We start from the raw sequence: 27,201 nt of genomic DNA, 5'->3' as shown, positions 1-27,201 counted from the left end.
CCTTTGTACATGATGTTAGCTGGGGGTCTAAGTTTAATTTTTTGCAAGTGGCTATCCAATTGTGCCAACACCACTTGTTGAAGAGGCTTTCCCTGCTCCATTTAGGATTTCCTGCTCCTTTATCAAAAATTAGATGGTTGTATCTCTGGGGAACATTTTCTGAGTATTCAAGCCTATTCCACTGATCTGAGGACCTATCCTTATTCCAATACCATGCTGTTTTGATAACTGTTGCTTTGTAGTACAGTTTAAAGTTGGGAAAAGTAATTCCTCCCATATTCTTTTTCCCAATGATTGCTTTAGCTATTCGAGGGTGTTTATTGTTCCAAATGAATTTCAAAAGTGTCTGATCCACTTCTTTGAAGAATGTCATGGGTATCTTTAGAGGGATGGCATTAAATCTGTATAATGCCTTGGGGAGTATTGACATTTTGATGATGTTAATCCTGCCAATCCATGAGCAGGGTATGTGTTTCCATTTCCGTGTGTCCTCTCTTATTTCTTGGAGCAGAGTTTTATAGTTTTCTTTGTATAGGTCCTTCACATATTTAGTCAAGTTGATTCCAAGATATTTGAGTTTGTGTGGTACTATTGTGAATGGGGTTGTTTTCTTAATGTCCATTTCTTCTTTATTACTGTTGGTGTATAGAAAGGCCATTGATTTTTGTGTGTTAATTTTGTAGCCTGCCACCTTGCTATATGAGTCTATTGTTTCTAGAAGCTTTTTGATAGAGTCTTTAGGGTTTTCTAAGTAGAGTATCATGTCATCTGCAAACAGTGAGAGCTTGACTTCTTCCTTTCCTATCTGGATTCCCTTGATATCCTTTTCTTGCCTAATCGCTATAGCAAGTACTTCCAGTGCTATGTTGAATAGGAGTGGTGAGAGAGGACAGCCTTGTCTTGTGCCAGAATTTAGAGGGAAGGCTTTCAGTTTTTCTCCATTGAGGATAATATTTGCCACTGGCTTGTGGTAGATGGCCTTCACTATATTGAGAAAGGTTCCCTCCATTCCCATCTTGCTGAGAGTTTTGATCAAGAATGGGTGTTGGACCTTATCAAATGCTTTCTCTGCATCTATTGATATGATCATGTGGTTTTTATTTTTCTTGTTATTGATGTTGTGTATTATGTTGATAGATTTACGGATGTTAAACCAGCCTTGCATTCCTGGGATGAAACCTACTTGATCGTAGTGGATGATCTTCTTAATGAGGCATTGAATCCTATTTGCCAGGATTTTGTTGAGGATCTTTGCATCTGCATTCATCAGTGATATTGGTCTGTAATTTTCTTTTTTGGTAGCGTCTCTGTCTGGTTTAGGTATCAAGGTGATGTTGGCTTCATAAAAGCTATTTGGAAGTGTTTCTGTTTGTTCAATTTCATGAAAGAGTCTTGCCAAGATTGGCAGTAGTTCCTCTTGGAAAGTTTGATAGAATTCATTAGTGAATCCATCTGGACCTGGGCTTTTGTTTTTCGGCAGACATTTGATTACTGTTTTAATTTCATCAATGGTGATGGGGGTGTTTAGATATGCTACATCCTCTTCCTTCAACCGTGGAAGATTATAAGAGTCCAAGAATTTATCCATTTCTTCCAGGTTCTCATTTTTAGTGGCGTAGAGTTTTTCAAAGTAGTTTCTGATTACCCTTTGAATCTCTGTCATATCAGTAGTGATCTCTCCTTTTTCATTCCTGATACGAGTTATCAAGTTTCTCTCTCTCTCTTTCTTTGTTAGGTTTGCCAGTGGTCTATCAATCTTGTTTATTTTTTCAAAGAACCAACTTCTGCTTTCGTTGATCTTTCGGATTGTTTTTTGAGTTTCCACTTCGTTGATTTCTGCTCTCAGCTTTGTTATTTCCTTCTGTCTTCCTGTTCTTGGGTCCTTTTGTTGAGCATTTTCTAGTTCTATTAGCTGTGTCATTAAGCTACTCAGGTAAGCTCCTTCTTCCTTCCTGATGTGTGCTTGCAAAGCTATAAATTTTCCTCTCAGTACTGCTTTTGCTGTGTCCCATAAGTTCTGAGAGTTTGTGTCTTTATTGTCATTTGTTTCCAGGAACCTTTTTAATTCCTCCTTGATTTCATCTCGGACCCACTGGTTATTGAGCATGAGGCTGTTTAACTTCCAGGTGTTAAAGTGTTTCTTCTGAGTCCCTTTGGAGTTCACAAATAATTTCAGAGCCTTGTGGTCAGCGAAGGTAGTCTGCAAAATTTCTATCCTCTTGATCTTATGGAGGTATGTTTTATGTGCCAGCATGTAGTCTATCCTGGAGAATGTCCCATGTACATTGGAGAAGAATGTGTATCCAGGTTTCTGGGGATGGAGTGTCCTATATATATCCACTAGGCCTCTTTCTTCCATTTCTCTCCTCAGGTCTAGTATATTCTTGTTGGGTTTCAGTCTGGTTGACCTGTCCAGTGTTGACAAAGCCGTGTTTAGGTCCCCCACAATTATTGTGTTGTTGTTGATATTATTTTTCAGATTTGTCAGCAGTTGTATTAAATATTTTGCTGGCCCCTCATTCGGTGCATATATGTTTAGGAGAGTGAATTCTTCCTGCTCTACGTACCCCTTGATTAATATAAAATGTCCGTCTTTGTCCCTTACAACCTTCCTGAGTATAAAGTTTGCATTATCTGATATTAGTATGGCCACTCCAGCTTTTTTATGGGTGTTGTTTGCTTGGATAACTTTTCTCCAGCCTTTTATTTTGAGTCTATGTTTGTTCTGACTATTCAGGTGCGTTTCTTGTAGGCAGCAGAAGGTTGGATTGAGTTTTTTGATCCATTTAGCCACTCTGTGTCTCTTAACTGGTGCATTTAGTCCATTGACGTTGAGAGAAAGAATTGTCCTGGGATTTAACGCCATCTTTATTTCAAAATTTGGTGTGTCTTTTGGGTAGTCTTGTCTTAGATTAGGTCTTTCAGTTTTTCTCTTAAGACTGGTTTTGTGTCTGTGAAGTTTCTGAGCTGTTTTTTGTCTGTGAAACCATGTATTCTTCCATCAAACCGGAAAGTGAGTTTTGCTGGGTATAGTATTCTGGGTGAAGCATTCATTTCATTCAGTCTTGTCACAATATCCCACCACTGCTTTCTGGCATTGAGCGTTTCTGGTGACAGGTCTGCTGTAAATCTCAGGGAAGCTTGCTTGAACATGATTTCCCCTTTTGATCTTGCTGTTTTCAGAATTCTGTCTCTATCTGTGGGATTTGTCATTGTGACTAGGATGTGTCTTGGGGTGGTTTTTCTGGGGTCTCTTTTGGTTGGTACTCTTCGGGCATGCAGGATTTGATCACATATATTCTTTAGCTCTGGAAGTTTCTCTTTAATGATGTTCTTGACCATTGATTCTTCCTGGAAATTTTCTTCCTGGGTCTCTGGGACTCCAATGATTCTTAAGTTGTTTCTGTTGATCTTATCATAGACTTCTATTTTCGTCTGTTCCCATTCTTTGACTAATTTTTCCATTGTCTGCTCATTTGCTTTAAGTTTTTTGTCCAATCTCTCCTGCTGTATGGAATTGTTATGTATCTCATCTTCCACAGCACCAAGTCTATTCTCAGCTTCTGATACCCTGTCCCAGAGCTTATCCATTTTGTCATTCACTTCGTTTACTGAGTTTTTCAGGCCTGTTAGTTGACATGTTATTTCAGTTTGGAGTTTTGTCATTTCTGCCTTCATATTTTCTTGGTTCTTATTAGTGTTCTGTTCAACTCGATCCATGGTTTCTTGGAGTCTGTTGAGCACCTTCCATATTGCTAGTCTAAAGTCCTTATCTGAGAGGTTGATTAGTTGTTCAGTCATTATCTGGTCCTCAGAATTGTCATCTTCATTCTCTATGTCTGATGCTGGCCTGCGCTGTTTCCCCATTGTCACATTTGTATTGTGGGTTTTTCTACGTGTTGTAGTGGTATTCATTGTCTATATGATGTAGGCAGCACACTCCTCTGGCTCCTCCCTTTCTGGATGGGCTGACTTGCCTCTAAGGGAGGGGAGTCCTCCGTGGATGAAGCCTCACACTGGGTCAAATCTTAGGCCCGAGCATGTAACAGAGAAGACAGTCCAGAGAGAAATGTTTGCTTCTGTGATATAGCGCCGTTCTTAGTGTGATTTTTCCTTCTTGTTGCAATGGAGTTCTTTCCTTAGAAAGAGTGCGCGGCCGCGTAGTGAAGCGGAGCGGCCGTGCTCCTCTGAGCCTCTTTTTGCCCCACTCGCAAGAGTTTCACGCAAGAGGACAGTAGACAGACATAGACAGGTCACACTCACAGTCTTTCACAGCTGAGCCCCACTGGGCCGGTGTACTTTCGCGGATTTTCCCCGCCTGGTGTCACACACAGGGAGCCAGCTTTTGCAAAGGATAGCCGGTTTTTATGCTCTGAAGTCCCTCCCTGAAAATGGCGTCTGGGCGAGCGAGGTTTCTGGAGGCTCTTTTTGCCCCACTCGCAAGAGTTTCACGCAAGAGGATAGTAGACAGACATAGACAGGTCACACTCACAGTCTTTCACAGCTGAGCCCCACTGGGCCGGTGTACTTTCGCGGATTTTCCCCGCCTGGTGTCACACACAGGGAGCCAGCTTTTGCAAAGGATAGCCGGTTTTTATGCTCTGAAGTCCCTCCCTGAAAATGGCGTCTGGGCGAGCGAGGTTTCTGGAGGCTCTTTTTGCCCCACTCGCAAGAGTTTCACGCAAGAGGACAGTAGACAGACATAGACAGGTCACACTCACAGTCTTTCACAGCTGAGCCCCACTGGGCCGGTGTACTTTCGCGGATTTTCCCCGCCTGGTGTCACACACAGGGAGCCAGCTTTTGCAAAGGATAGCCGGTTTTTATGCTCTCTCAATTTTAACCCATTTTTAGGTTACTTCAAAGAGTATGACAATTTAGTTTCATGAAAACCTATTATCTTTTCATGTATGACATAAATATAAAGATTTACATATAAGATGTTCATTTGTGGAGCCGGAGCGGTGGCACTAGAGGTAAGGTGTCTGCCTTGCAAGCACTAGCCTAGGACAGACCGAGGTTTGATCCCCCAGCATCCCATATGGTCCCTCTAAGCCAGGAGCGATTTCTGAGTGCCTAGCCAGGAGTAACCCCTGAGAATCAACTGATGTGGCCCAAAAACAAACACAGAAAACAAAAACAATCAAAAAAGATGTTCGTTTTCCAAAATAAAAAATTTTATGGCCTAAGTATAGATATGTAAGGCCAGTAATATAGATAATTAAACATTTCTATCTCTTCTGAATTTTTAACACCCAGAAAATTTCCATTAATCAAACTATGATATAGATCAAGCAATATCTGAAAATTATCAAGACAAAGATTTTGACAATTATATTCAATTGGGAATGTTGGAAATTCCCAATGTTAGATGCACAAATATTTATCATTACAGATATTCAAATATGACTTGTCTATTTGCAATCAATTAAAATTCAATATAAATTGACTTATAATTAATATAAAGCAAGCATCTGAACCTTCTTTTTGGATGCCAGAGAAATTCTAATGCATGACTTTTAGTTGTAAGCACTTGAACTTCCACCTCTCCTGACAAGTCAAACTACAAAGTCAGTTCAGTCCATCATTCTGAATTTTTCTCCTCCAGCTTGAAAAAAAATCACAGCAATTTTCTCCTCTGGCCCTAGATATGCTTCCCTTAGAAATGGACAATATTGTTGTTTCCTGCTCCCAGAAGTTCCTCTGTATAAGTGAGTCTGATCTCAGGTCAGGCATAGCTTAGATACTGCAATACCATCTAGGATGGTCACTACCACTGTCTGTAGTTTTGGACAAAATTTTTCCAGCCCTTTAAATGAGCAGTTCAATTTATTAATATCCCAAGTTTTCCTAGGATCTGAATTCTAGGACAGAATACTTAGCAGAACCCTCTTTCCAGCTTCCACATTTGCTTCCTCTCATGTGTACCAATATTAACCATCTGAAATCATTCACCTCCTATATGATAGAGATGCTAAACTAACAATTAGGAGGAAAAGGGTATTAGTGATAAGCAGCCTGATAGCAAATTCTATAGTAAGGAACTGTACTAGAAGTAAAAAAGACAGCTCTACTAGAAAGGACACACTACTTTGTATATGATGCCAATTACTGTGTTTACATTAAAGGGTTTACATTAGTCACATTTCGCAGATGTCGAGTAGAGTGACCTTCAAAGCCAATTTCATTTTTTCTTTTCAAAGGCCAAAAGTTACATATCACACAGGGATGATGTTAATTCCTCCTGTACACACTATGGACAAATTCTTTTTCCACAGAAACTAACTACACAAACATCTCCCAAATCCCAGTTAAGAGGAAGTATCCAGAAAATAACTTCTCAAAATTCAGAATGTTCAGCTTTAAATTGTAGTTAGCGCCACAAAAATAAGTAAAATGTATCAAAGTTGACAAATTCGTTTGAAATGCATATGAAAGGAAAACTAAAAGATCTAGCTTCTTAAACTGGAAGAAGATGAAATATTTCCTGCATTTAATCTGATTTAGCACTGATGACATTGTTCTACTCTTGCCTTTTAAAAACCAACATTAATGTGTTCACATCTGTTCCTTATATAGAAAAAAAGAATCTATAACAACAGATGGAGCAGTACTAAAGCTATCATAGCAAAATTATCTTTATTTCAAAGAGGATGTTTGAAATGGTAATTGTCTAAAAACTACAGCATCAGGTTGAAGGAATATGAGACAAGACCACTTTAATACCTGATACCTACAAAACTATACTTCACCCTTTTCATCACACTAGACATTAACTTCTATCTCACTCTTTGTCTTTGTTTTCTTCCCATATTTTCTAGTCTCCCTTTCCTGTTTTTTTTTGTTTTTGTTTTTTTTTTTTTTTTTGGTTTTTGGGTCACGCCCTGCAGCGCTCAGGCTTTACACTCAGAAATCGCTCCTGGCAGGCTCAGGGGACCATATGGGATGCTGGGATTCGAACCACCGTCCTTCTGCATGAAAGGCAAACGCCTTACCTCCATGCTATCTCTCCGGCCTTCCTTTCCTGTTCTTAATTTTCCTTTCAAACCATGTCCATGTGGATTGAAAAAAAATATTGTAGTATTTCTTTTTTCTTTCTCTCCTTTTTCTTTTTGACCACATTTCATGATGCTCACAAGTCTTTTCTATGTTTGGAGGACCATATGGTGCTGGGGACCAAGTTGGGGCCTCCCTAATGCAAAGCCATGCACTGATTCCATTGAGCCATCTTTCCCACTTCCAAATTATTTGTGGTTATTGAAAAAAAGAGGCCTATATCATGAACTTCCTTTTTCAAGTAGAAATATTTAACCTTATCTTTCCCTTAATCATCTTCTCTCAGAAAAAAATATCAAAATTAGTTGGCTCATGATTTCAACCTGATTCAATTCTGCTTTTATCCTCTGCAGAGTCTTAATACCAAAATAAAAAAATGTAAAGGAACATCATTTTATATGTAAAATGTTGAAACATAGTAATATATCTTCCAATTAATATTTGTCAGGATTGAGCCTCCTACTCCAAAATACAGCTACAAAACTGCTGCATGAATGATAAAGTTAAATATTATAATTAAAAATATGAAAATAAATTTTATTACTATAAATATTGATACAAATTTGAATTAGTCTGGTGATGGGTGATATCCTAATATTATTTGTCCCTGAACAGCACATCTGCCTAAATGTCATACCATGAAGACTCAAGCATGGCCCAGCTGTCCCTCTAAGGAAATTGTTAGTTCTCTAAAGTAATGCACATCTGTCTGTTAGGCTTTCTTTAAGATGATCTAAACCTCAATTTTCTTGTTGATTTGATTGTTTGAAGCTTAGAAGTCTGTATTTAAATGATAATTACTAATGTTTATATGACAATCTTATAATACTTTCAGAATAAATTTACTGCTTACTTCTATACTCATAACCTTATTTATTCTTACATATATGAACAGAAGGAGCACTTATAAAATAAGAATAAAAGAATAAAGAATAAAAATAGATAAGATTCCAGGATGAGGCTGAAATCATGTTTTTTAAGTTCCATATAATTTTGTATATTTTTACTAAAATTATTGAAGAAGAAATTTCCATCTTGTACACAAATCAAAGTGTACTAAGCAGGCTTACAGAGCTGGAAAACTGGTTTTGACTGTGTTGGCCCCCAGTCTGATCCCCTTATCTGCATGCCCCCTCAGCCCCCAGCCCTAATGGGTATAGCTCTGGTCTGTGTATGCACATGGATTTCCCCCTCCACACTGTGGACCTGAGCAGTATTGCCTCTCCAACCTCAAGTACTGAACATACACGCCTTCAGAGACAGTTGAGCCTCAGGGCATGTCATGGGCTAACTGACTACCTTCCCCTCCCAAAACATGTCCTGATAAGTTTCTAGTTATGTTGATTAATGAAAGAAAAATTTAAGCTCTAGTTTACAAAAAGTGGTTCCTTCTATTTTTGCTTTAAGTTTTAAAAGGTTTTTATTTCTTTCACTAAACATTCTCTCACCTACTGACTCCTTTCCTTTTTCCTTTTTTCTGTGCTATGACTAGAACATAAAGCTTCCCCCTCCCCAATCAAACATTTTCTTAATGATTAGAACCAATGCTTTCTAGAAAATGTTTTATTCGAGAGTCAATATGAACGTCACAGTACTGGCAAACAACATGTGACACATACCCCTTTCACTTGAGCAGCATCATTGGCAAGCCTGGTAGTTAGTGCTCCAGTGGTATTTTTAGGGTCATCAAACCAGCTCATATCCTGTGGCACAAAAACAAATCTTTATTATCTCTTTTTTATCTTTTTTTTAAATATATTGTTTAAACACCTTGGTTACAAACATGATTGTGGTTGGGTCTCAGTCATATAAGATGACCCCCCCCCCCCTCAATCACCAGTGTAACATTCCCATCACCAATGACCCAAATCTTTATTATCTTTAACCCTGACTTAGGAGACACATAGCTCTGGGAGCAGTTATAAATCAATTTTGTTTATCTCCTACATCCCCTGCCTTTAGCAGTCAGGATTTGATACTCAATACACAACAAAGGGACTTAATCCAAAATTCTGTTTGTCAAAAGCATTTTTTTTTTGGTGCCAATTTTGTTCAAAACATTATATCCAGGTGTTGGAACTATACAAGTGAACAAAAAGGACAAAGTTACAGCTTGCACTAAATCCACGTTCTTGAGACAGATAACACAATTAAATAAATATACAATCTGTCAGATGCCAACAAGCACCTAGGAAGAAAAGTAGAACACAGTAAGAAGAAAAGAAAGCAATGAATGCAGGGAAAGAGGGTTGGGGACATATATCAAGTGTTAGAGTACATGCTTCACATGTTATGAGGTTTTCAGTTTTACTCCATATGACATCATAGGGTCCTCTGACCACTAAGAGGCCATGTAGAAAATTCCATTTGAGCAGAGATCTGAATAATATAAAAAAGACTATTTTAGGGAAGGAAGAAATTGCCTGGTTAAAGGACCCTAAGCAAAGGCATATCTGATCTGTTCACACACTAGCAAGACAGTCTTAAAGGCTACCATGTGTAAAATGTTGTCCTCTGGACACATTTCCATTTTCCTTTGGACCTCCTACTACTACCCAATATGTCCTAGGGCAGAGAATCAGAGTGAAGATTATATTGTGCTTTGGGAAAACAGCTAAATTGTGTTTTAGAAGTTAGGTGATATGGTGGGAATAAGATCTGAGAGGAGTGGAAGCTACCCTACATGCTGTTCCAGCTGACTGTAACTGTAATCAACCAATTGCTGATTTTATACTGTAAGATACTAGCACAGGAAAGTGATTTGCTTTAAATCTAAAAATAATGACTCTGACTCTCGTAATTGAATCTACTAGATTGAGATAAGGATGGAGGCAGTAAAATAAGTCAGAAGCTTTTGCCATATTAAACCTAAAGAGCATAAAGAATAAACCCAAGATTAGTCTAAACAACTGGTTAAGCAGGGCTCACATTTACTGATATAGGGAATACTAGGTCAGAAACTAAGCCCTGTAAAAGAAGAAAGTGAAATGCAGTTTCACAAATATTAAGAAATGGCCTAGTGGTTGAGCACAGGCCTTCCATATTTGAGGTCTTGGTATTGTGAGAGTGGGGAAATAAGTTTTTTCTTAAAAAAATGAAACTTCCAGCCTGGAACAATATTACAGCAGGTAGGAAGCCTACTTTGTAAGCAGATGTGACGTGGGCTCAATCCTTAGTACCCCCTCCCCCCAATATGGTCACCCAGTTGCTGCCAGGAGTGATCTTTGAGTACAAATCCAGGAGTAAGCCCTGAGCATAGCTAGGTGGTGCAAAAATATTTTTAAAGAACTTTTCTGAGAAAGAAAGGTAGTCCAGAGGTTAAGGTGCACGGTCTGCATGCAGCCAATCCCAGAACAGTATGATTTCCTGGGCATCACTAGGTGCTTCCATGGAGGCCACCAAGCACTGCTGGGTTGTCCAGGCAATACTCAATACCAGTGAGCCTTTCAGTTCAGAATTGCCACGGAGCCCTCTCCCACTCTCAAATTTGATTTAGAAGACCCTTTTCTATAATTCAACATAAGATTTTGTTTTCTTAATGGAATCACTTACATTTTTTTTTTTTGTTTGATTTGGGGACATTTCTAGCTCTCAGCTCTGAGATCATTTCTGGTGGTGTTTGGGGGAATATATGTGGTGCTAAGGAGCAAACTAAGATCAACATTGTGCAAATACCGTTTCTCTCTATACTTACTTCTACTTTTAAATACACAAATACCAAACTGATCAAGCTTGAAATATAAAATTATGAAAAGAATAACCATTTTCCTAAGAAGATTCCTGAACTGATGATTAAAATAAATCTTAAGTAGCACCTACCATTTACCTCCAAAATATTTCAGAAAGAAACAGGAGTATAATTTATAACAACAACAATTAATTTGCTTCCTGAAACTTCTGAGGACTAAAGTGTCTCCATATTAAAATGCAACTGGCTTAAAAGTAGGAACTGTCTGAGCCTGAATTACTTACAATACTTAGTACTATGCCCATTAGTGGTCCTTAATAATTTATGAAAAGGGCACTTCAAAACCATTGGCACAGCTTCTAAAGTATAATGGACTTGGGGGATGGCCTATAAGAGGAGTAATAAGGTAATGGACCTAGATGAAGGACTATCTGAGCCTAAAAAGAATCTTAGTTATGAATCTGGTTTGACTAAAACACCTACAGCAGGATACACTGTGGTGAAGTCATTCTCATTCCTTAGATTTAGTTCTGGTTCTATCAGTCACCAGCCTAAATATGTCTTTGTTCTTTTGTGGGAGACGGGCACATCCAATGGTGCTCAAAGCTTACTTTTGGCTCTGTGTTCAGTGATCACTCTTGGTAGGCTTGGGGTTGGCTCTATACAAGGAAGTGCCTGATACACTGTAATATTCCTCTGGCCCAAATATGTCTTCATTCTTATCTGATTGTAATAGAAATAGACTAGAACTAAAAGAGATAAAAATAAAATGGTCATCTAAAAAACCCAATACAGTAACAGCTGCTTCTCTGTTAGGGTTCAAGTACAGGTCCCCTAATAGGGAACACTATTAGGCCATCCTTTTACTTAATAGTGATTAGGCATTTTAAATTAAAAGTAATAAAGTTACACAAAATTTTCCATGGTTAGAAGCATTATTTACAGTAGCCAAACACTTTGGAAAGTAGCAGATACTACAAATCATCAGTTCAGACATCTTTTTAAGAACATATTATTTATGTATCAAATTCATATTTCAAACCAATTGTTGTGGCCATTGTGTATTTAAAAAATGTAAATTGTTTTAGAAAGAAAATTCTGTTTTACAATTAATTTTAACACTTTTTTTTTAAAGAAAATTGATCTAAATGTTTATTCATGGATGAGTAGCTAAAGAAGTTGTGGTATATGTGATTCATGGAATACTATTTGGCTATTGAAACTATGCCTTTGGAATATAATTAATCCTGAGGTTATTATGTTAAGTTAAATAAGAAGTGAAAAATATAAAGAATGATTTTACATACATGTGGAAAACAAGTAACCTAGGCAAATGAATTGGCAAAAAATAAGACTATCTCATAGATTTGGTAAAAATGGGTGGTTCCAGAGGAAAGAAAGAACAGGAAGGCGTAATGAATAGAGAAATCTTTCTGTTGGTATAATGCACTGAAGTTTTGGAAGTGGGAACGGGAAAAATTATACACATATATTATAATATATATGTATGTATGTGTATGAGAGAGAAGTTGGATTTTTCAAATTCTATAACATTATAAGCATACATTTGAAATATCAACATGTAAAAACATCAAAGATTGCTAAAAAATCTCTGAATTCATTCACATCTTAAGGAAAATATTAATGACTGCTGTTACTGGGACTTTAAAGGGATAAAATATGAGGAATTTAATGTATTATAAACAGCTATTAATACTGAAGCTCAATCAATGTGTCACTTAGGCAGACAGTAAATAAATATGCTGGACCAGGGGAGTGAATTTTGATTTATGGAGAGACTAGGTCCAGAGGCATGTTTAAGTGGGAAAAAAAAAACACAAGTGTTTTGGGTTTCCCAAGGTAAAGAAAGAGGACAGGGATAAATGACAGAGAAAAACTGCTTCAGCAACAGTGACAGAGTCAAAGCTGTCAATGAGTCTGCTCCAAAGACCCTGTCCTCCAACAATGCATTTCTCATGCTTAACTCAAAGCAAACAGAGAGCAGGGCTTCGGAGTCTATGCTTGACGTCTCTGGCACATCAGGACAATGAGACTGAGGGAAGATCAGTACAAGGGCTTACTTTGATGAACCCGACAGTGTATCAACCTTCTGAGACCACAACTGGGAGTCTGCACAGTGTGGGTAAATCCTTCCATAGACATACCTGTCGTAGCATAGATCTAAAAACCAGGAATCGGAGCCGCTTGGTGAGAATCTCTCCAGCTTTGCCAAAAGTGTAGCCCTGTGAACAAGAAGATTAGAGATTCAGTTACTGACTATGCAGAAATACTTGATGTTAGTCAAGGCTAAAGCAAGACACTAGGCTCAGTTCAAATACCCTATTTCCGGGGGCCAAAGTGAAAATACAGCAGATAGGGCATTTGCAACCAACCTGGGTTAGATCCCTGGCATCTCAAATGATCTCCTGAGCATGCCAGGAGTTATTCTTGAACTCAGAGAGAGGAAGTAACTCCTGATCAAGCACCATGTATGGCCCCCAAAACAAAAACAAATATTCTATTTCAGGTTTTGGCTATATTTTAGTGACAGTGTACCATGGTGGTCTAGCCATGGGTGGCAATACCACATCAATCTAGTTTGGAAACATACTGTCATCACCAATCTGCTGAGGTACTAATGAAGACTTAATTGGAAATATTCTTCACTGTCTTTCTCACTCCCACTTTTGCTGATTTCTTCTAGCCAACTGTCATTCATTCATTCATTCATTCATGTAGTAACAATTGATCCCAAACAGGGAAATACTACACAGCATGTTTATATTATGTAGCATCCAAACTAGGACATTTTTGTTTGGTTCTTTTCTTTGGCTTTTGGGCCATACCTGGTGACACTCAGGGGTTAGTTACTCCTGGCTCTGTCAGAAATTGCCCCTGGCAGGTTTGGGGGACCATATGGGATGCTGGGGATCAAACCTGGGTTTGTTCCAGGTCATCTGTGTGCAAGGTATACAGCCTACCACTGTGAAATCACTCCAGCCCTCAAACTAGAACATTTTTTTTATTGTAAGAATTTATTCAAGAGACAAAATTGATTAACATATTGAGGTAAACTGACATACCATAATATAGTAACATAACATAACATAGCATAATATATAATTAATATAATACATGTAAGTCAAAGAACATTTCTGAATAAAACACAATTTTTTTTATCATAATGACTTACAAATCTTTCACAGTAGTATTTTAGGTACATATTAACATTGAATCAGAGGAATATCCATCACCACCAGTGTTGTCCTCCCTTCATCCTTGTTCCCAAGCATATATCCCTTTCTCCCTCCTTTATCCCCCAGAATGCTAGTGTCACTAAAAGCATATATGTTAACACTAATGTAAACCTTTTTTTTTTGCAGTTCCAGATATTTTTACTAGTGGTTTCTTAAAGGTTTAGAGTCAAAGGAGCACTGTATAAACAATGTTAGAGTGGCAATTATGGTTTGCATGGGCCCACCAAAGTATGGGGGTCATGGAAAGGACCCCATGACCCCCATACTTTGGTGAGCCCATGCAAACTAGAACATTTTGAATATTAAGTGAAAGTGATGCTATTAATCATTATACCAGAACCTTAGGTATAGAATATAAATATATGGTCACCTCAACTATGAAGGATACAGAGAAAAAAAGATTAAATTCTCAGGGCTTTTTTTTTTTTTTTTTTTGGTCACACCTGGTGATGCTCAGGGGTTATGCACTCAGAAACTGCTCTTGGCTTGGGGGACCATATGAGATGCCGGGGATAGAACCCAGGTCTGTCCTGGATCAGCCATATGCAAGGCAAATGCCCTACCATTGCACTATCATGCTGGCCCCTAAATTCTCAGTTTTAAGTGGAAAAAAATATAGGACCAATTTGACTGAGGAAGAAGGCTTACTAAGAAAGAACCTCATGCACTGCCCCTCTTTACCCTCAGAGGATGTAGTCTAGAAGGAGAGAAGTTGCTAGAAGAAAAGATAATAAGATAAAGCTAGGATTGGGAAACTATGCTATGTCCCAGTTGGGAATGAAGGACTATCTTTATCTCAGTGAATATGAACACATGAATTAAAAGCAATGCTGTCCTTTTCTTGTGGATCATGGGAGATGTCAGTTTTCAGATGAGGCCAGTCACAGGATGGCAGAGTACAAATGGGAGGGACAAAAGAGAGACCTTAGTAAGGCCTGAGTCCCTGCAGAATCAGCAAAACGAAGAAGGGCAACCATATCCCCTCTCTGCTTTCAAATACCAGGGACAATGTTGTGATAAATAAATGAGATACATGCAAAAAGTACAAATGAATGAAAGAGCAACCTCTTCTCAGGGATGACAAAAGAGCAAGTGGTGCCGGCAGCTGGGACCATGTTATTGAAAGTGAGAAGGAGTCAGGGACTTCTCTTCCTGCAGGAAGCAGGGAGACAGACACACACACCAATGAATGTTCATAGACCATTTCTCTCAGCTCAGTGCTTTAACATATCTTACCCTTCTGTTAGCATGGATACCAGTGCAGGATGAGGGAAGAAATCAAATGGAATTCAATCCTGAGGTAACCAACATAATGAAATTTACTTGAAAATAACTAGTTTATTTATGTTATGAGAATATATTAAATATGAAAATATCTTGTCTATTTTCAACTCTTGCTATTTTTTAGTGAGAGTCATCATTACATCGTGTTTACCCTGACAATGTAATGAACTTTATATATATATTACTTTGGCAAATTATTATAATGTCACTGTAATTTGCATTTCATAAATGAAACAGATTAATAGAAAATGATATATTGATGGAAGTCACAGTTCAAGGTAGCAGAATTGAAATGTGAATTAAGTCTTAGAAAAAATCCTAACTAGAATGGGAATTGGGGCCTGAGATGTAATCTAAAATACCTAATTTAGTTTCTAAAATGAAGGTCCGGGCACACCAATACTGCTGAGACTTTGCCATCTCTATATTTTGAGTTATCTAAATTCAGAGTCTTTATACTACCTTAAGTTAGGAAAGCCAGGTTCCACAACATTATACTGCATAAGTAATACTTCCCCTCCTTTTGCTCCACCACTTCAAGTCTCTGGGTCTAAAGGATCAAAGTTCAAAGCCTACCTTCCCTCTGTATTCCTTTTTTTTTTTTTTTGGTTTTTGGGCCACACCCTGTGACGCTCAGGGGTTACTCCTGGCTATGCGCTCAGAAGTTGCTCCTGGCTTCTTAGGGGACCATATGGGACACCGGGGGATCGAACCGCGGTCCGTCCTAGGCTAGCGCAGGCAAGGCAGGCACCTTACCTCCAGCGCCACCGCCCGGCCCCCCCTCTGTATTCCTTAACCTACTTCATCCTCAGCAATCTTGACTCACCAGTGCCAAAGACATTAATGGATATTATAACAATCTTTCATCATAACTGGAGTGTCACATCTACTGCAGTAGGGTGAAATTCATTGATGGTCAATACTTAGCTATAAAAGAGTTCAAACGTTCCTTTTGTACAAGTATACAAAATGTTACACAGTCATTGAGTCTTATATTTTAAAAGTTATATGTGGCTAATAATCTGTTCACTTAATAAGGGAATGAGTATTGACTACTACCACATAGGCCTGAGAACTTATATTATCTCTTTCCAATGACTGAAAGAGCAGGTAACATTATCTCCACAGAAGAGAAAACTAGTTTATCAGAGGTCCTCAAACTATGACCCGCAGGCAGATGCAGACCCCAAGGACATTTATTGGCCAGCTGAGTGTTTTTGCTGCTACCTGTCCTGCTTGTCTTGGGCCCATAGTGCACATGTGTAGAAAATGTGCCCCACCTAACTCCCCTCCTCCTCTTTGTCTTTTGACTTCTCTCTGTATAGGGCAGGGGTCCTCAAACTATGGCCCATGATGCCACTATTCAGATTTCTTTTAACTATAGCCTGGTCTCCAACGGTCCCCTTTTTACAAAGCTTGAGAACTCCTAGGTTATACAGTTCAAATTTGTTATTTACCCTCATTCAAGGACACAAAATGAGGGGCTGGTGCAATTTTCAATCCCAGCTCTAATACCAACACCCATGTCATCTTGCCTGTTTTCAGAGCACTTCATCCCTTTGCTATTTCATCTCAGCCAATTATTTGCAAGCTTCTAAGTTTGACTCTACAAATATTTCCCCAATTTTTGTTGTAATTTTATTATTGCTATTATTGGTGGTGTTATTATTATGGCTTTTGGCAGGGTTCAGAGTTTTTTCCTGGCTCTGTACTCAGGAATGATGCCTGGTGATGTCTGGAGATCATACGTGGCTACAGTGATTCAACCCTGAGACAGCTGCATGCTAGTTAACCTGCACTCTCTCTCTAGTCCCCAAGACTGGCATTTTCCCATCGATCTCAATCTCTTTCTCTCTCTCAATCTCAATAACTCTCTCTCTCTCTCATATCAAGTGGTGCTCAGGTCTTATTCCTGGCTCTGTACTCAGGAATTACTCTTAGTGGGCTTGAGAGAGAGTATGGGATCCTGAGAATTGAACATAGGTCAACTGTATCCAAGACAAATGCCCTACCCTACCTTCTGTACTATCACTCTGTCCCCAGACACAGTTCTTTTAGGAAAAGTTGAATGATAAACTTTCCAAACATTTTAAAAACCAGTGGAACATTTTTACATTTTTGGGTTTTGTTGCTTTTAGAAAAAAAAATGTTTCTTTGAGAATTTAAAATTGACTTGGAGAACTTACATTCAGACTTATGCCAAGGGTCCCCTAAATTCCAATTTTGAATCTTCAGACTTCATTTCATTTCATTATATTCTTTTACACCAAGCATTTGGTCTCTTGTTTCATTAATATTTGCAGTTGGGGAAGGTGAAAGAAGAGCAAAGAAAGCCACCGGAAGCAAAACCTTTGCTTTAAAGAAACTTAGCTGCGGGGCCGGGCGGTGGCGCTGGAGGTAAGGTGCCTGCCTTGCCTGCGCTAGCCTAGGACGGACCAAGGTTCGATCCCCCGGCGTCCCATATGGTCCTCCAAGAAGCCAGGAGCAACTTCTGAGCGCATAGCCAGGAGTAACCCCTGAGCGTCACAGGGTGTGGCCCAAAAACCAAAAACAAAAAAAAAAAAAAAAAAAAAAGAAACTTAGCTGCAACTAGTCCAGTTAATAGAGTAACAATATTACTATAAATCAAATTACACAGATATTTGTACATTTCTTCAAAAGATAAATTGAAAATAGAGATATTTACCTGAAGGAAAAATGTAATAAAAGAAATAATTCCAAGCACTAGAAACAATAGTGAAAACATATTACTATTTTGTCTTTTTATATCAGGATCCTCAGGCCTCGTAAAAACCTGTGAAGAGAATTTTTCAAGATCTTAGTTTAGTTACAGAAGTGGCTCTTCTGAGCCTGATTATTTCCCATTGTTTCACAGTAAACAGGTCAAGAAAACTTGAATAGAAATGAAATCAGGTTAGGCTTCCCCTAGTGTTGAACTTAAAGGTTCACATTCTGCTTAAATTCATTTACACTCTATTCTTTTTATCCTCACAACCACAACCTGAAGATTACCATATTTTCCGGTGTATAAGACGACCCCCTAATTTTGCAGTTAAAACATAGGTTTAGGCCTATATTTGCTGTATCAGACAGAACGTTCCTATGCTGCAACTGTATGTACCACAGTGGGCCAATCACAACAAGCAAAAGTTCAAAGGTTATACTGCAATAGACTTCCTCTCTGACTCTGGCCAATCTGAGCGGGCTTTTTACAGTGTAGATTCGGGTCCAAATTATTGTCTAATTTGCGTGCATAAAAAGCCTGCTTGGATTGGCTGAGTTAGAGAAGCAGTCCGAGCAGCCTTGCAGTGATTGGTCCCTTATCATAGGCACCTTTTCTGGCAATTCCCTGGTGGTGTCAGTTAATCTCCCCCACTACATGAACCAAACACCCCATCCTCGGACCCTAGTACTGAACCACCAACACGGTTAGCTGGTTTTGCCAAAAGTGGCCCCCAGTTCTCCTGAGTACTGTTTGGGAGCCCCCAAGAAAGAGATTTGGAAACTCTGCGGCCTGATTTTTTTGTTTGTTTGTTTCATTTAGTGGTATATTGAAACATTTTTTGGGATATACTGGGCATATAAGACGACCCCCCATTTTTGGTTGACTTTTATTTGTTTCAAAAGTCGTCTTATATGCCGGAAAATACGATATTATCATCACTATTTTTATACAAAGGGACACTGAATTAGAGATTAATTTACTTGGCCAGTAAAATAATAATTAGCAAGTGATAACCCAAAGATTCAAACCCAAAATATCTGATTCAAAGTTCATAATCTTAAACTCTGTGTCACACATCTTCAATACAGGAGAGGGCTGATTGCTCCCAAATATTTAGGAGCTAATGTGTCAGCCTTCAGGACTATGACATGCATAAAAAGAAAAACAAAGCTTTGAGCTTTTGCTATATAGTCCAAAGAAGCCTTTACTGACAGATTTTTTTTTTTCGAGTAAATAGAATTTTTTTTTTTTATTTAAACACCTTGATTTTTTTTTCTGACGATGCCTCTGTCTGCCTCTCTGCCTAGAAGACAGAAACTCTGCGAACTAGAACTCAGTTTCTAGTTTCTAGAACTAGTTTCTAGAACTCAGAAACTCTGTTACAACAGATATCAACAGTCTATGAGTCATGTCCAGTGTTTACATAAAGTTTTAATAAAACACAGTCATGTTCATTTATTTGGTATTGCATGTAACTGCCTTTGTGTTCTAATGGCAGAGTGTATTTGCAGTAGATTTTACAGCCTGCAAATTCTAAAATAATTACTTTCCTTCCTTTACCTATAAAATAGCCGATACTAGAAGAAAAACTCCACACAATTAAATACTATCTCCATCTCCTTGACATATTTTCAGCACCTCAATCAGTACTAGAGATTAGGCACAGCAGTGATTTTGTTCCTTGAATAACTACATTAAACAAATAAATATAGAGCTGAAGTAAGTTAGCCCAGTAGAGGAAGATCTAAATTTTATATATTTAAGAACATACCATATTTTTCATACCAAAAGACACACATTTTTCCCTCCAAAAGATGGGGGGGGGGGGAATGTCTGTGTGTTTATGGAGCGAACGCCACCTGGAACTGATGTCTGAGTATTTAAAAAAATGTTTTTTTTTAATGAATTTATTTATTTATGTTTTTGGTTTTTTTTTTTTTTTTTTTTTGGTCACACCCGGTGATGCTCAGGAGTTATTCCTGGCTATGCGCTCAGGAATCGCTCCTGGCTTAGGGGACCATATGGGATGCTGGGGGATCGAAAGGTGGTCCATCCTAGGTTAGTGTGCAAGACAGACGTCTTACTGCTTGTGCCACGGCTTTGGTCCCATTTTTTTTTTTATTTTATGATGTAAAAAAAGTTAAGTAAATGTATTTAACTAGCTGTGAACTGGTGTATTGTAAATATACTTGGGCCTCACAGCCTGGTTCCTCCCAGACACCGACTCCTGATGGTAATCTCACATTGCACCGTTTGCTTTAGAATATTTTATTTTCTTGTTTTCCTCATCTAAAACCTGTGTGTCTTATAGTCAGGTGCATCTTACAGAGCAAAAAATATGTTAATTAAAATTCCATGGTTGGCCCATGTTTCAAGCAATGACCAATCTCTTCCTCCACAATGTTTTCTGTTGCTAAAGCCAGGTAGTCCTCAACTTGACATTGAGCATAGGTCATTAAACATAAAACAGGTTGAAATGTCATTGATAAAATCAGGTACAACCAGCTTATTTGAATCTCAGTCTTTTGGAAAATGTTCTTTTAGTTTTTATCAAAACAAGTGCAAGGACTGCCTCAGAAACACGGGATTCTCCATGTACTAAAATGATATGATTTCAGGAGGTTTTCTCCGAGCCTAATCATACCAGGTAAGAGACAATCATCTTCTGGAATTTGCTAAATATTTCAGGGATCTGGCTTCCAGGACTTCTGGACAGAAACCAAATGGTCAGGATAAATGATGGTTGGAAATAGTTTCCCATTACAAAGTAGACTGATATTCACTTATCTTAAGGTTACTTGGTTTCATTTCAAAGAATGTGCTTTTATGGCCTTTGTATATAGTTATAAGCTCATATATTTAATGCTTTTCTTTATTTTGTTTTTTGGGTCACACTCGGTAGTGCTCAGGGGTTACACCTGGCTCCACGCTCAGAAATCGCTCCTGGCAGGCACGGGGGACCTTATGGGATGCCGGGATTTAAACCAATGACCTTCTGCATGAAAGGCAAACACCTTACCTCCATGCTAACTCTCCGGCCCCATATATTTAATTCTTTAGTAAATCTACAAAATGAATATACTTACTCCTATAATTTTTGAAAAAATTACTGAAAAGGCTGGCTGCAAGCCTCCATTTATGATGGCACAGATTACACCAACCACAAAATAAGGCCATTCTGTTTGATTTAGTTTCAGGATCCTCCAAAAGGAAACCGGAGGTACATTTTCATTCTGGAAAAAAAAAACAACAACAAAATATTGCAGCATACTAGTTTTGACAAATTGACACTCTATTAATTCAACATATATAATGCTTCCTTCACAGTTTTTAAATGAACATTCATTCCTAACCAGTACGTAACTAATTTTTTAAATGCTGACATATTTTTAAAATATTATTCCTTTATAATTAAAGATATATGTTTCCACAGCATAATATTTAGAAAATGACAAGAACATAACTGGAACAAAGAGAACAAAATTGTTTAGACTTGAAGATCCAATATAATGTTGCATGTAACATTCAAATTCTAAAATTTGTATCCCATAAATATCTGCAGACTCTTAGATGTTTTAAATTGTGGGAATTTTGACTGTGCAATGAGAAGGACCCTGGTCAACTGTTTCTGTTCCCATTTCTATCATAGCCACTTGCCCACTACAGTTAGAAAGCACAGCAACAGCATTTCAGACATAATTCTTCATCTTTCACTCACCTCAGCCTCTTTTATACTAAGTTTTCTGTCTTGGGCTTGTGGTTCACGGATACTACCTCTAGCTGATTTTCTTCTTATTAGACTTGATCCCTCATCTTTTGAATAATTTAGCAAGGTTTCATAGGGTTCCTCAACTGAAGGTTCTAATTCAATTTCATTTCCCTGTGACTGAAATAAACAGGAAATACGGGAAAGCTGGTTAGGCTCAGTTAGCCAATAAAAAAAATATCAGAACAGATAACAAGAAAAACAGTAATTGGAGGAAAAGAGAAACTGTTAATTATTTTAAATGTCACAAACCTAAACTAAGTTTAGTTAACTAAGTTCCCACTGATGGGACCAGAGAGATAGTACAGATAGTAGGGTATTTGCCTTACATGTAACCAACAGATAATAGAATCTCATGTAGTCCCCTGAGCCCAGCCAGGAGTGATCTCTGAAAACAGAATCAGGAGCTGTATGGGTGTGGCCATAAAACAAAACAAACAATAAATAATTCCCACTTAATATGCTAAAATAACATCTATACCACATACCACATAGTCATCTCTATTTCATATAGTCACATCTTTTTTTATGTGTCATTTTGAGAGGCTTTTGCACCTACACCATCAAAAGAAAATGGTGCATGATACTGAGATCCACATTTGTCATTTAAGTTTTCTTTGTAGCTATACAAATTTTAATTAAATATTTTATTTAAAATAGAGCATTCAGGGGCTGACGAGGTGGCACCAGAGGTAAGGTATCTGCCTTGCAAAGGCTAGCCAAGGAAAGACCATGGTTGGATCCCCCAGTGTCCCATATGGTCCGCCCAAGCCAGGGGCAATTTCTGAGTGCTTAGCCAGGAGTAACCCCTGAGCATCAAACGGGTGTGGCCCGAAAAAGAAACAAACAAAAAAATAGAGCATTCAGGGGCTGGACAGATAGCATGGAGATAAGGCATTTGGCTTGCATGCAGAAGGATGGTGGTTCGAATCCTGGCATCCCATATGGTCCCCCAAGCCTGCCAGGAGTGATTTCTGAGTGTAGAGCCAGGAGTAACCCCTGAGCGCTGCCAGGTGTGACCCAAAAACCAAAAAAAAAAAAAAATAGAGCATTCAGCATATTAAATTGTTCTGTATTCTTCAGAATGGCATACAATTTTAATAAAAGCACATTATAACTTAACAATACTTCAACACAAATTAACCACTATCCAAGTGTTCAGTAGCCACACATGTGGTTAGTGACTAGTATGGTGGACAGCTTACTATTTTTACTTTCCCTCTGCAAAGGAAAATAAAATTAAAAAAATTAGTCTGATCTTGACTACCCCAAGTAGTCTTCCTACTTCTCTTTTTGTTTTTGTTCTTATTTTTGTTTTGTTTTTCGGGCCACACCCGTTTGATGCTCAGGGGTTACTCCTGGCTAAGCGCTCAGAAATTGCCCCTGGCTTGGGAGGACCATGTGGGACACCCAGGGATTGAACTGTGGTCCTTCCTTGGCTAGCGCTTGCAAGGCAGACACCTTACCTCCAGTGCCACCTCACCAGCCCCCTACTTCTCAAGATAATCAAGTAACATTTATTTATAGCATTTAACACAGAAAAATCTGCTTATGCCTGAAACATTTTAGGCAAGTCTAGAGATAATCTATACCTGCATTGTGACAAGTTTGAAATAAATGCCTTCCACTTTCATGAGTTCCTCATGATTTCCTTTCTCCACAATGACTCCATTTTCAAACCCAGCAATCACATCCGCATTACGAACTGTAGACAAACGATGAGCTATCACAATAGTGGTCCTGCCTTCTCGAGCCTAATGACAGAAAAAAAATAGTGTTTGAGTAAACAAATAATTATAGTAAAAAATTTACTCATCCCGGGGCCAGAGAAAGTATAGGCTAATAGGTTGTTTGAAACCCTACAGTTCAATCCCTAGCAATCAATTTCATATGGTCCCTTGAGTACCATCAGGAATAACTCCTAAGTGTAGAGGCAGGAGTTACTGACCCCTAAACACCACTGGGTGTGACCCCCAAATAAAAACAAACTAAAAATATGAGCTATTGATCAGCCTTAGGAATCATTTGATCTTTATTTTTAACTCTCATATAGCTTCATTCATAGATGTTATGAGCACAAAGTTAAAAAGAATAAAATCTAGAGGCTTGAGAAAGACATTAGTTTGAGATGTTCTCAGACTCTTTTTTTAAAAATCAGGTGGCCAAGGTAGTATGCTTTAAAATAATGTTAATATTAATGCTTTAGGCTCCAGTGGTCCTCAAACTTTTTAAACGAAGGCCAGTTCACTGTCCCTCAGACTGTTGGAGGCCAGACTATAGTAAAAACAAAAACTATGAAAAATTCCTATGCACACTGCATATATCTTATTTTGAAGTGAAGAAACAAAAATGGGAACAAATACAATATGTGGCCCATGGGCCATAGTTTGAGGACCACTGCAAGTTTAAGCAAACAATATTACTGCACCAAACTCACCAAGTGCCAATGTCTCTCCACAATTGTTCCCTTTCTAGCTTTTCCACCCCTCAAGTTACTTTTAAATGCATCCTTTAAAAATGTTTTATGTATAATTAATGCAAAAATTGACAAAAGCACAGTGTGAAATTATAAATAAGTAAAGTTCAAGGGCAGAAAATCCTACAATCTCTCTGTCTCTATTTTTCTCAAAGAATTTTTTTCTTCATTTTTTGGGTCACACCCAAAAGGGGTTACTCCTGGCTCTGTGCTCAGAAATCATCTTGGCAGGCATGGGGGACTATATGGGTTGCCAGGATTTGAACAACTGTTGGTGCTGGGCCGGCCGCTTGCAAGGCAAACACCCTACAGCTGTGCTATCTCTTTGGTCCCTGCTCAAAATTTTTTTTAAAACTTCTTTTCTATTTCAAAAATCCATTAAGCATAATTAAGAGGATATTTGAAGAACATGCAACATTGTATTCCTATTATAGAAGGGAAACATGGAAAAATATTTTCATCTTTGGATTCTACTGTGACCCTTCAAGGTGAATGCCCTACCACCTGCACCACTGCTCCGGCCCCAATAGCAAAGACATTTTATGGTATTGATTCCAGTAGGTTTCGAGCATTAACAGCATTCTGCCCTCTCCTGGGGATATTTTGCATATCTTAGTCTTCTAAAGGCATTTTAATATCTTAAGAATAAAACAAATCCTAAAATTATGTTTCAAACAAAACATGTACCAAAAATATGTTCAAACAAAACAAACCCAGGGCTGAACTGATATATAGCAAATGGGTGTTTGCTTTACACATGGTTGAATCAGGTTCAATCCCCAAGTCAGTTAATTGCTGGGTGTAGGGCCAGGAGCAACACTGGGTATGGTCCAAAGACAAACAAAAGAGAGAAAAACTAAATATCACAATTAGCTAAAGAAAATTTTTCAACTGAAAACCATTTTTTTTTGTTTTTTTTGTTTTTTTTTTTGAGTCACACCCGACAGTGCTCAGGGGCTACTCTTAGCTCTACGCTCAGAAATAGAACTTGGGGGCCCAGAGAGATAGCACAGAGGCGTTTGCCTTGCAAGCAGCCGATCCAGGATCAAAGGTGGTTGGTTCGAATCCCGGTGTCCCATATGGTCCCCTGTGCCTGCCAGGAGCTATTTCTGAGCAGATAGCCAGGAGTAACCCCTGAGTATCGCCGGGTGTGACCAAAAAAAAAAAAACACAAAACAAAAACAAAAACAAAACAAGAAATAGAACTTGGAAGGTTCAGGGGACCATATGGGATGCCGGGATTTGAACCATCGTCTACGTGCAAGGTAAATGCCCTACCTCCATGCTCTTTCCAGCCCCTGAAAACCATTTTTTAACTTGATATTTTTCATTAAGAGTTACTTTTAATATCTTTCAGTGAAAAAGTATTCATCTGTACTGAAAAAAGTGCCAAAAAAACATAAGTAGAAATTAACAAACTTGAAAATGCTGATGTCTTCATTTAACAAGAGAAGGAATAACTTTAGACGTAATCAGAAAAGTTATATTCTCTTGGAAGAATAACTTTATAAAAGTTTAATGTTAATAAGAATTAACATTAGCTGGAACTGAGATTCACAGACCTTATCCAGGGCTGCCTGAACAACTGCTTCACTTTCCGTGTCCAAGGCTGATGTGGCTTCATCTAGCAGAAGAATCTTGGGGTTTCGAACCAGAGCACGAGCAATAGCAATTCTCTGTTTCTGTCCCCCACTCAACTGGGCCCCTCGCTCTCCAACCAGGGTGTCAAATTTCTACAACAGAAAAAAACAGGAAAATTTAGAAAAAGAACAAGTAATCTCAGCTCTCATTTTAAATGAAGAAATTCCATAACAAAGTCAAGTTGCCCAGGCAATATGAGCCAGTTCCTTAAAACTTAGCAATAATGAGCCCCATTATTAAAAAAATATATGTACTACTAGTAGATGTGCTAAAGCTTTTTTTTTTTTTTTGGAGGGGGTCACACCCGGCAGCGCTCAGGGGGCTACTCCTGGCTCTATGCTCAGAAATTGCCCCTGGCAGGCACAGGGGACCATATGGAAGCCGGGGTTCGAACCACCATCCTTCAGCATGAAAGGCAAACGCCTTACCTCCATGCTATCTCTCCGGCCCCAGATTTGCTAAAGCTTTCACATCTAAAGTACCCTTGATTTCCTTTCAGAAGTCCCTCCAATTTACAATAGTTTCCTAATTTGAGATACATGAGGCCAGCTTTCTATTCCTTGAGCTTATAACCTAAGCAGGATGGAGAAGAGCTTACATTGGGCAGTTTCAAGATAAAGTCATAGGCATTGGCTTCTTTCACAGCTTTCTCAATCTCATCCATGGTGACATCTTCACGGCCATAGCGAATGTTTTCAGCTATTGTGGTGGCAAACAACACAGGTTCCTGACTCACCACGCCAATAATTTCCCGCAGATACCTTACATTTATTGTTCTAATGTCCTGTCCATCAATAGTGACCTAAAAAAAGTGATTCAAACCTTGCAGATCAAAAAAGTATGCAGTAGTAACTATTAATTTCTGCAACATTGAGCTCCTCTCACCATGCCTTCCACAGGGTCGTAGAGTCTCTGTATGAGTTGTACTGTTGTGCTTTTTCCACAGCCACTGTTTCCAACCAGGGCTACTGTCTGCCCACTCTGGACCTTCAGGTTGAGGCCTTTCAAGATCTACCAGGGTGAATAAGAAGTAAATTTAAAGACAAGTCAAGAGGGAAATATCTCAAGGGCTGAGACACAAGCCACTTTGCATATGAGTGACTGGGGTTTGGTTCCAGGTCCTCTTGGTCCCCAGGACTTCAAGGAACCCTCAAGCATTGAGTTCAAGCATTGCTTCTGAGAATCATCGTGTGGCCCAAAAACCAAAGAGAAAGGGACCAGGCAAGATTGGGACCAGGCAAGATTGGGACTAGAACTGAGCATTGAACTCAAAAGTAGGCATATTTATGTGTCTACAGAGGCAGACAG

The 27,201-nt window shown here is 38.6% G+C and overlaps 1 protein-coding gene across 1 annotated transcript in view; it reads right to left on the bottom strand.

Moving 5' to 3' along the window:
• ABCB1 (ATP binding cassette subfamily B member 1) overlaps window positions 1-27,201 on the bottom strand; it is a 99,122-nt gene that overhangs the window by 26,015 nt on the left and 45,906 nt on the right. Inside the window, 10 exon segments of the mRNA XM_049776430.1 lie at window positions 8,676-8,759; window positions 12,910-12,987; window positions 17,972-18,079; window positions 21,097-21,243; window positions 21,475-21,542; window positions 21,725-21,896; window positions 23,369-23,530; window positions 25,815-25,985; window positions 26,492-26,695; window positions 26,779-26,904. Of these exon segments, the coding sequence (XP_049632387.1) occupies window positions 8,676-8,759; window positions 12,910-12,987; window positions 17,972-18,079; window positions 21,097-21,243; window positions 21,475-21,542; window positions 21,725-21,896; window positions 23,369-23,530; window positions 25,815-25,985; window positions 26,492-26,695; window positions 26,779-26,904 (1,320 nt within the window).

Source organism: Suncus etruscus, chromosome 1 (assembly GCF_024139225.1).
Source record: "Suncus etruscus isolate mSunEtr1 chromosome 1, mSunEtr1.pri.cur, whole genome shotgun sequence".
NCBI classification, from domain to species: Eukaryota; Metazoa; Chordata; class Mammalia; order Eulipotyphla; family Soricidae; genus Suncus; species Suncus etruscus.
Note: the sequence above shows the minus strand (reverse complement) of the source record. Positions and strands in the feature narration are given on the sequence as shown.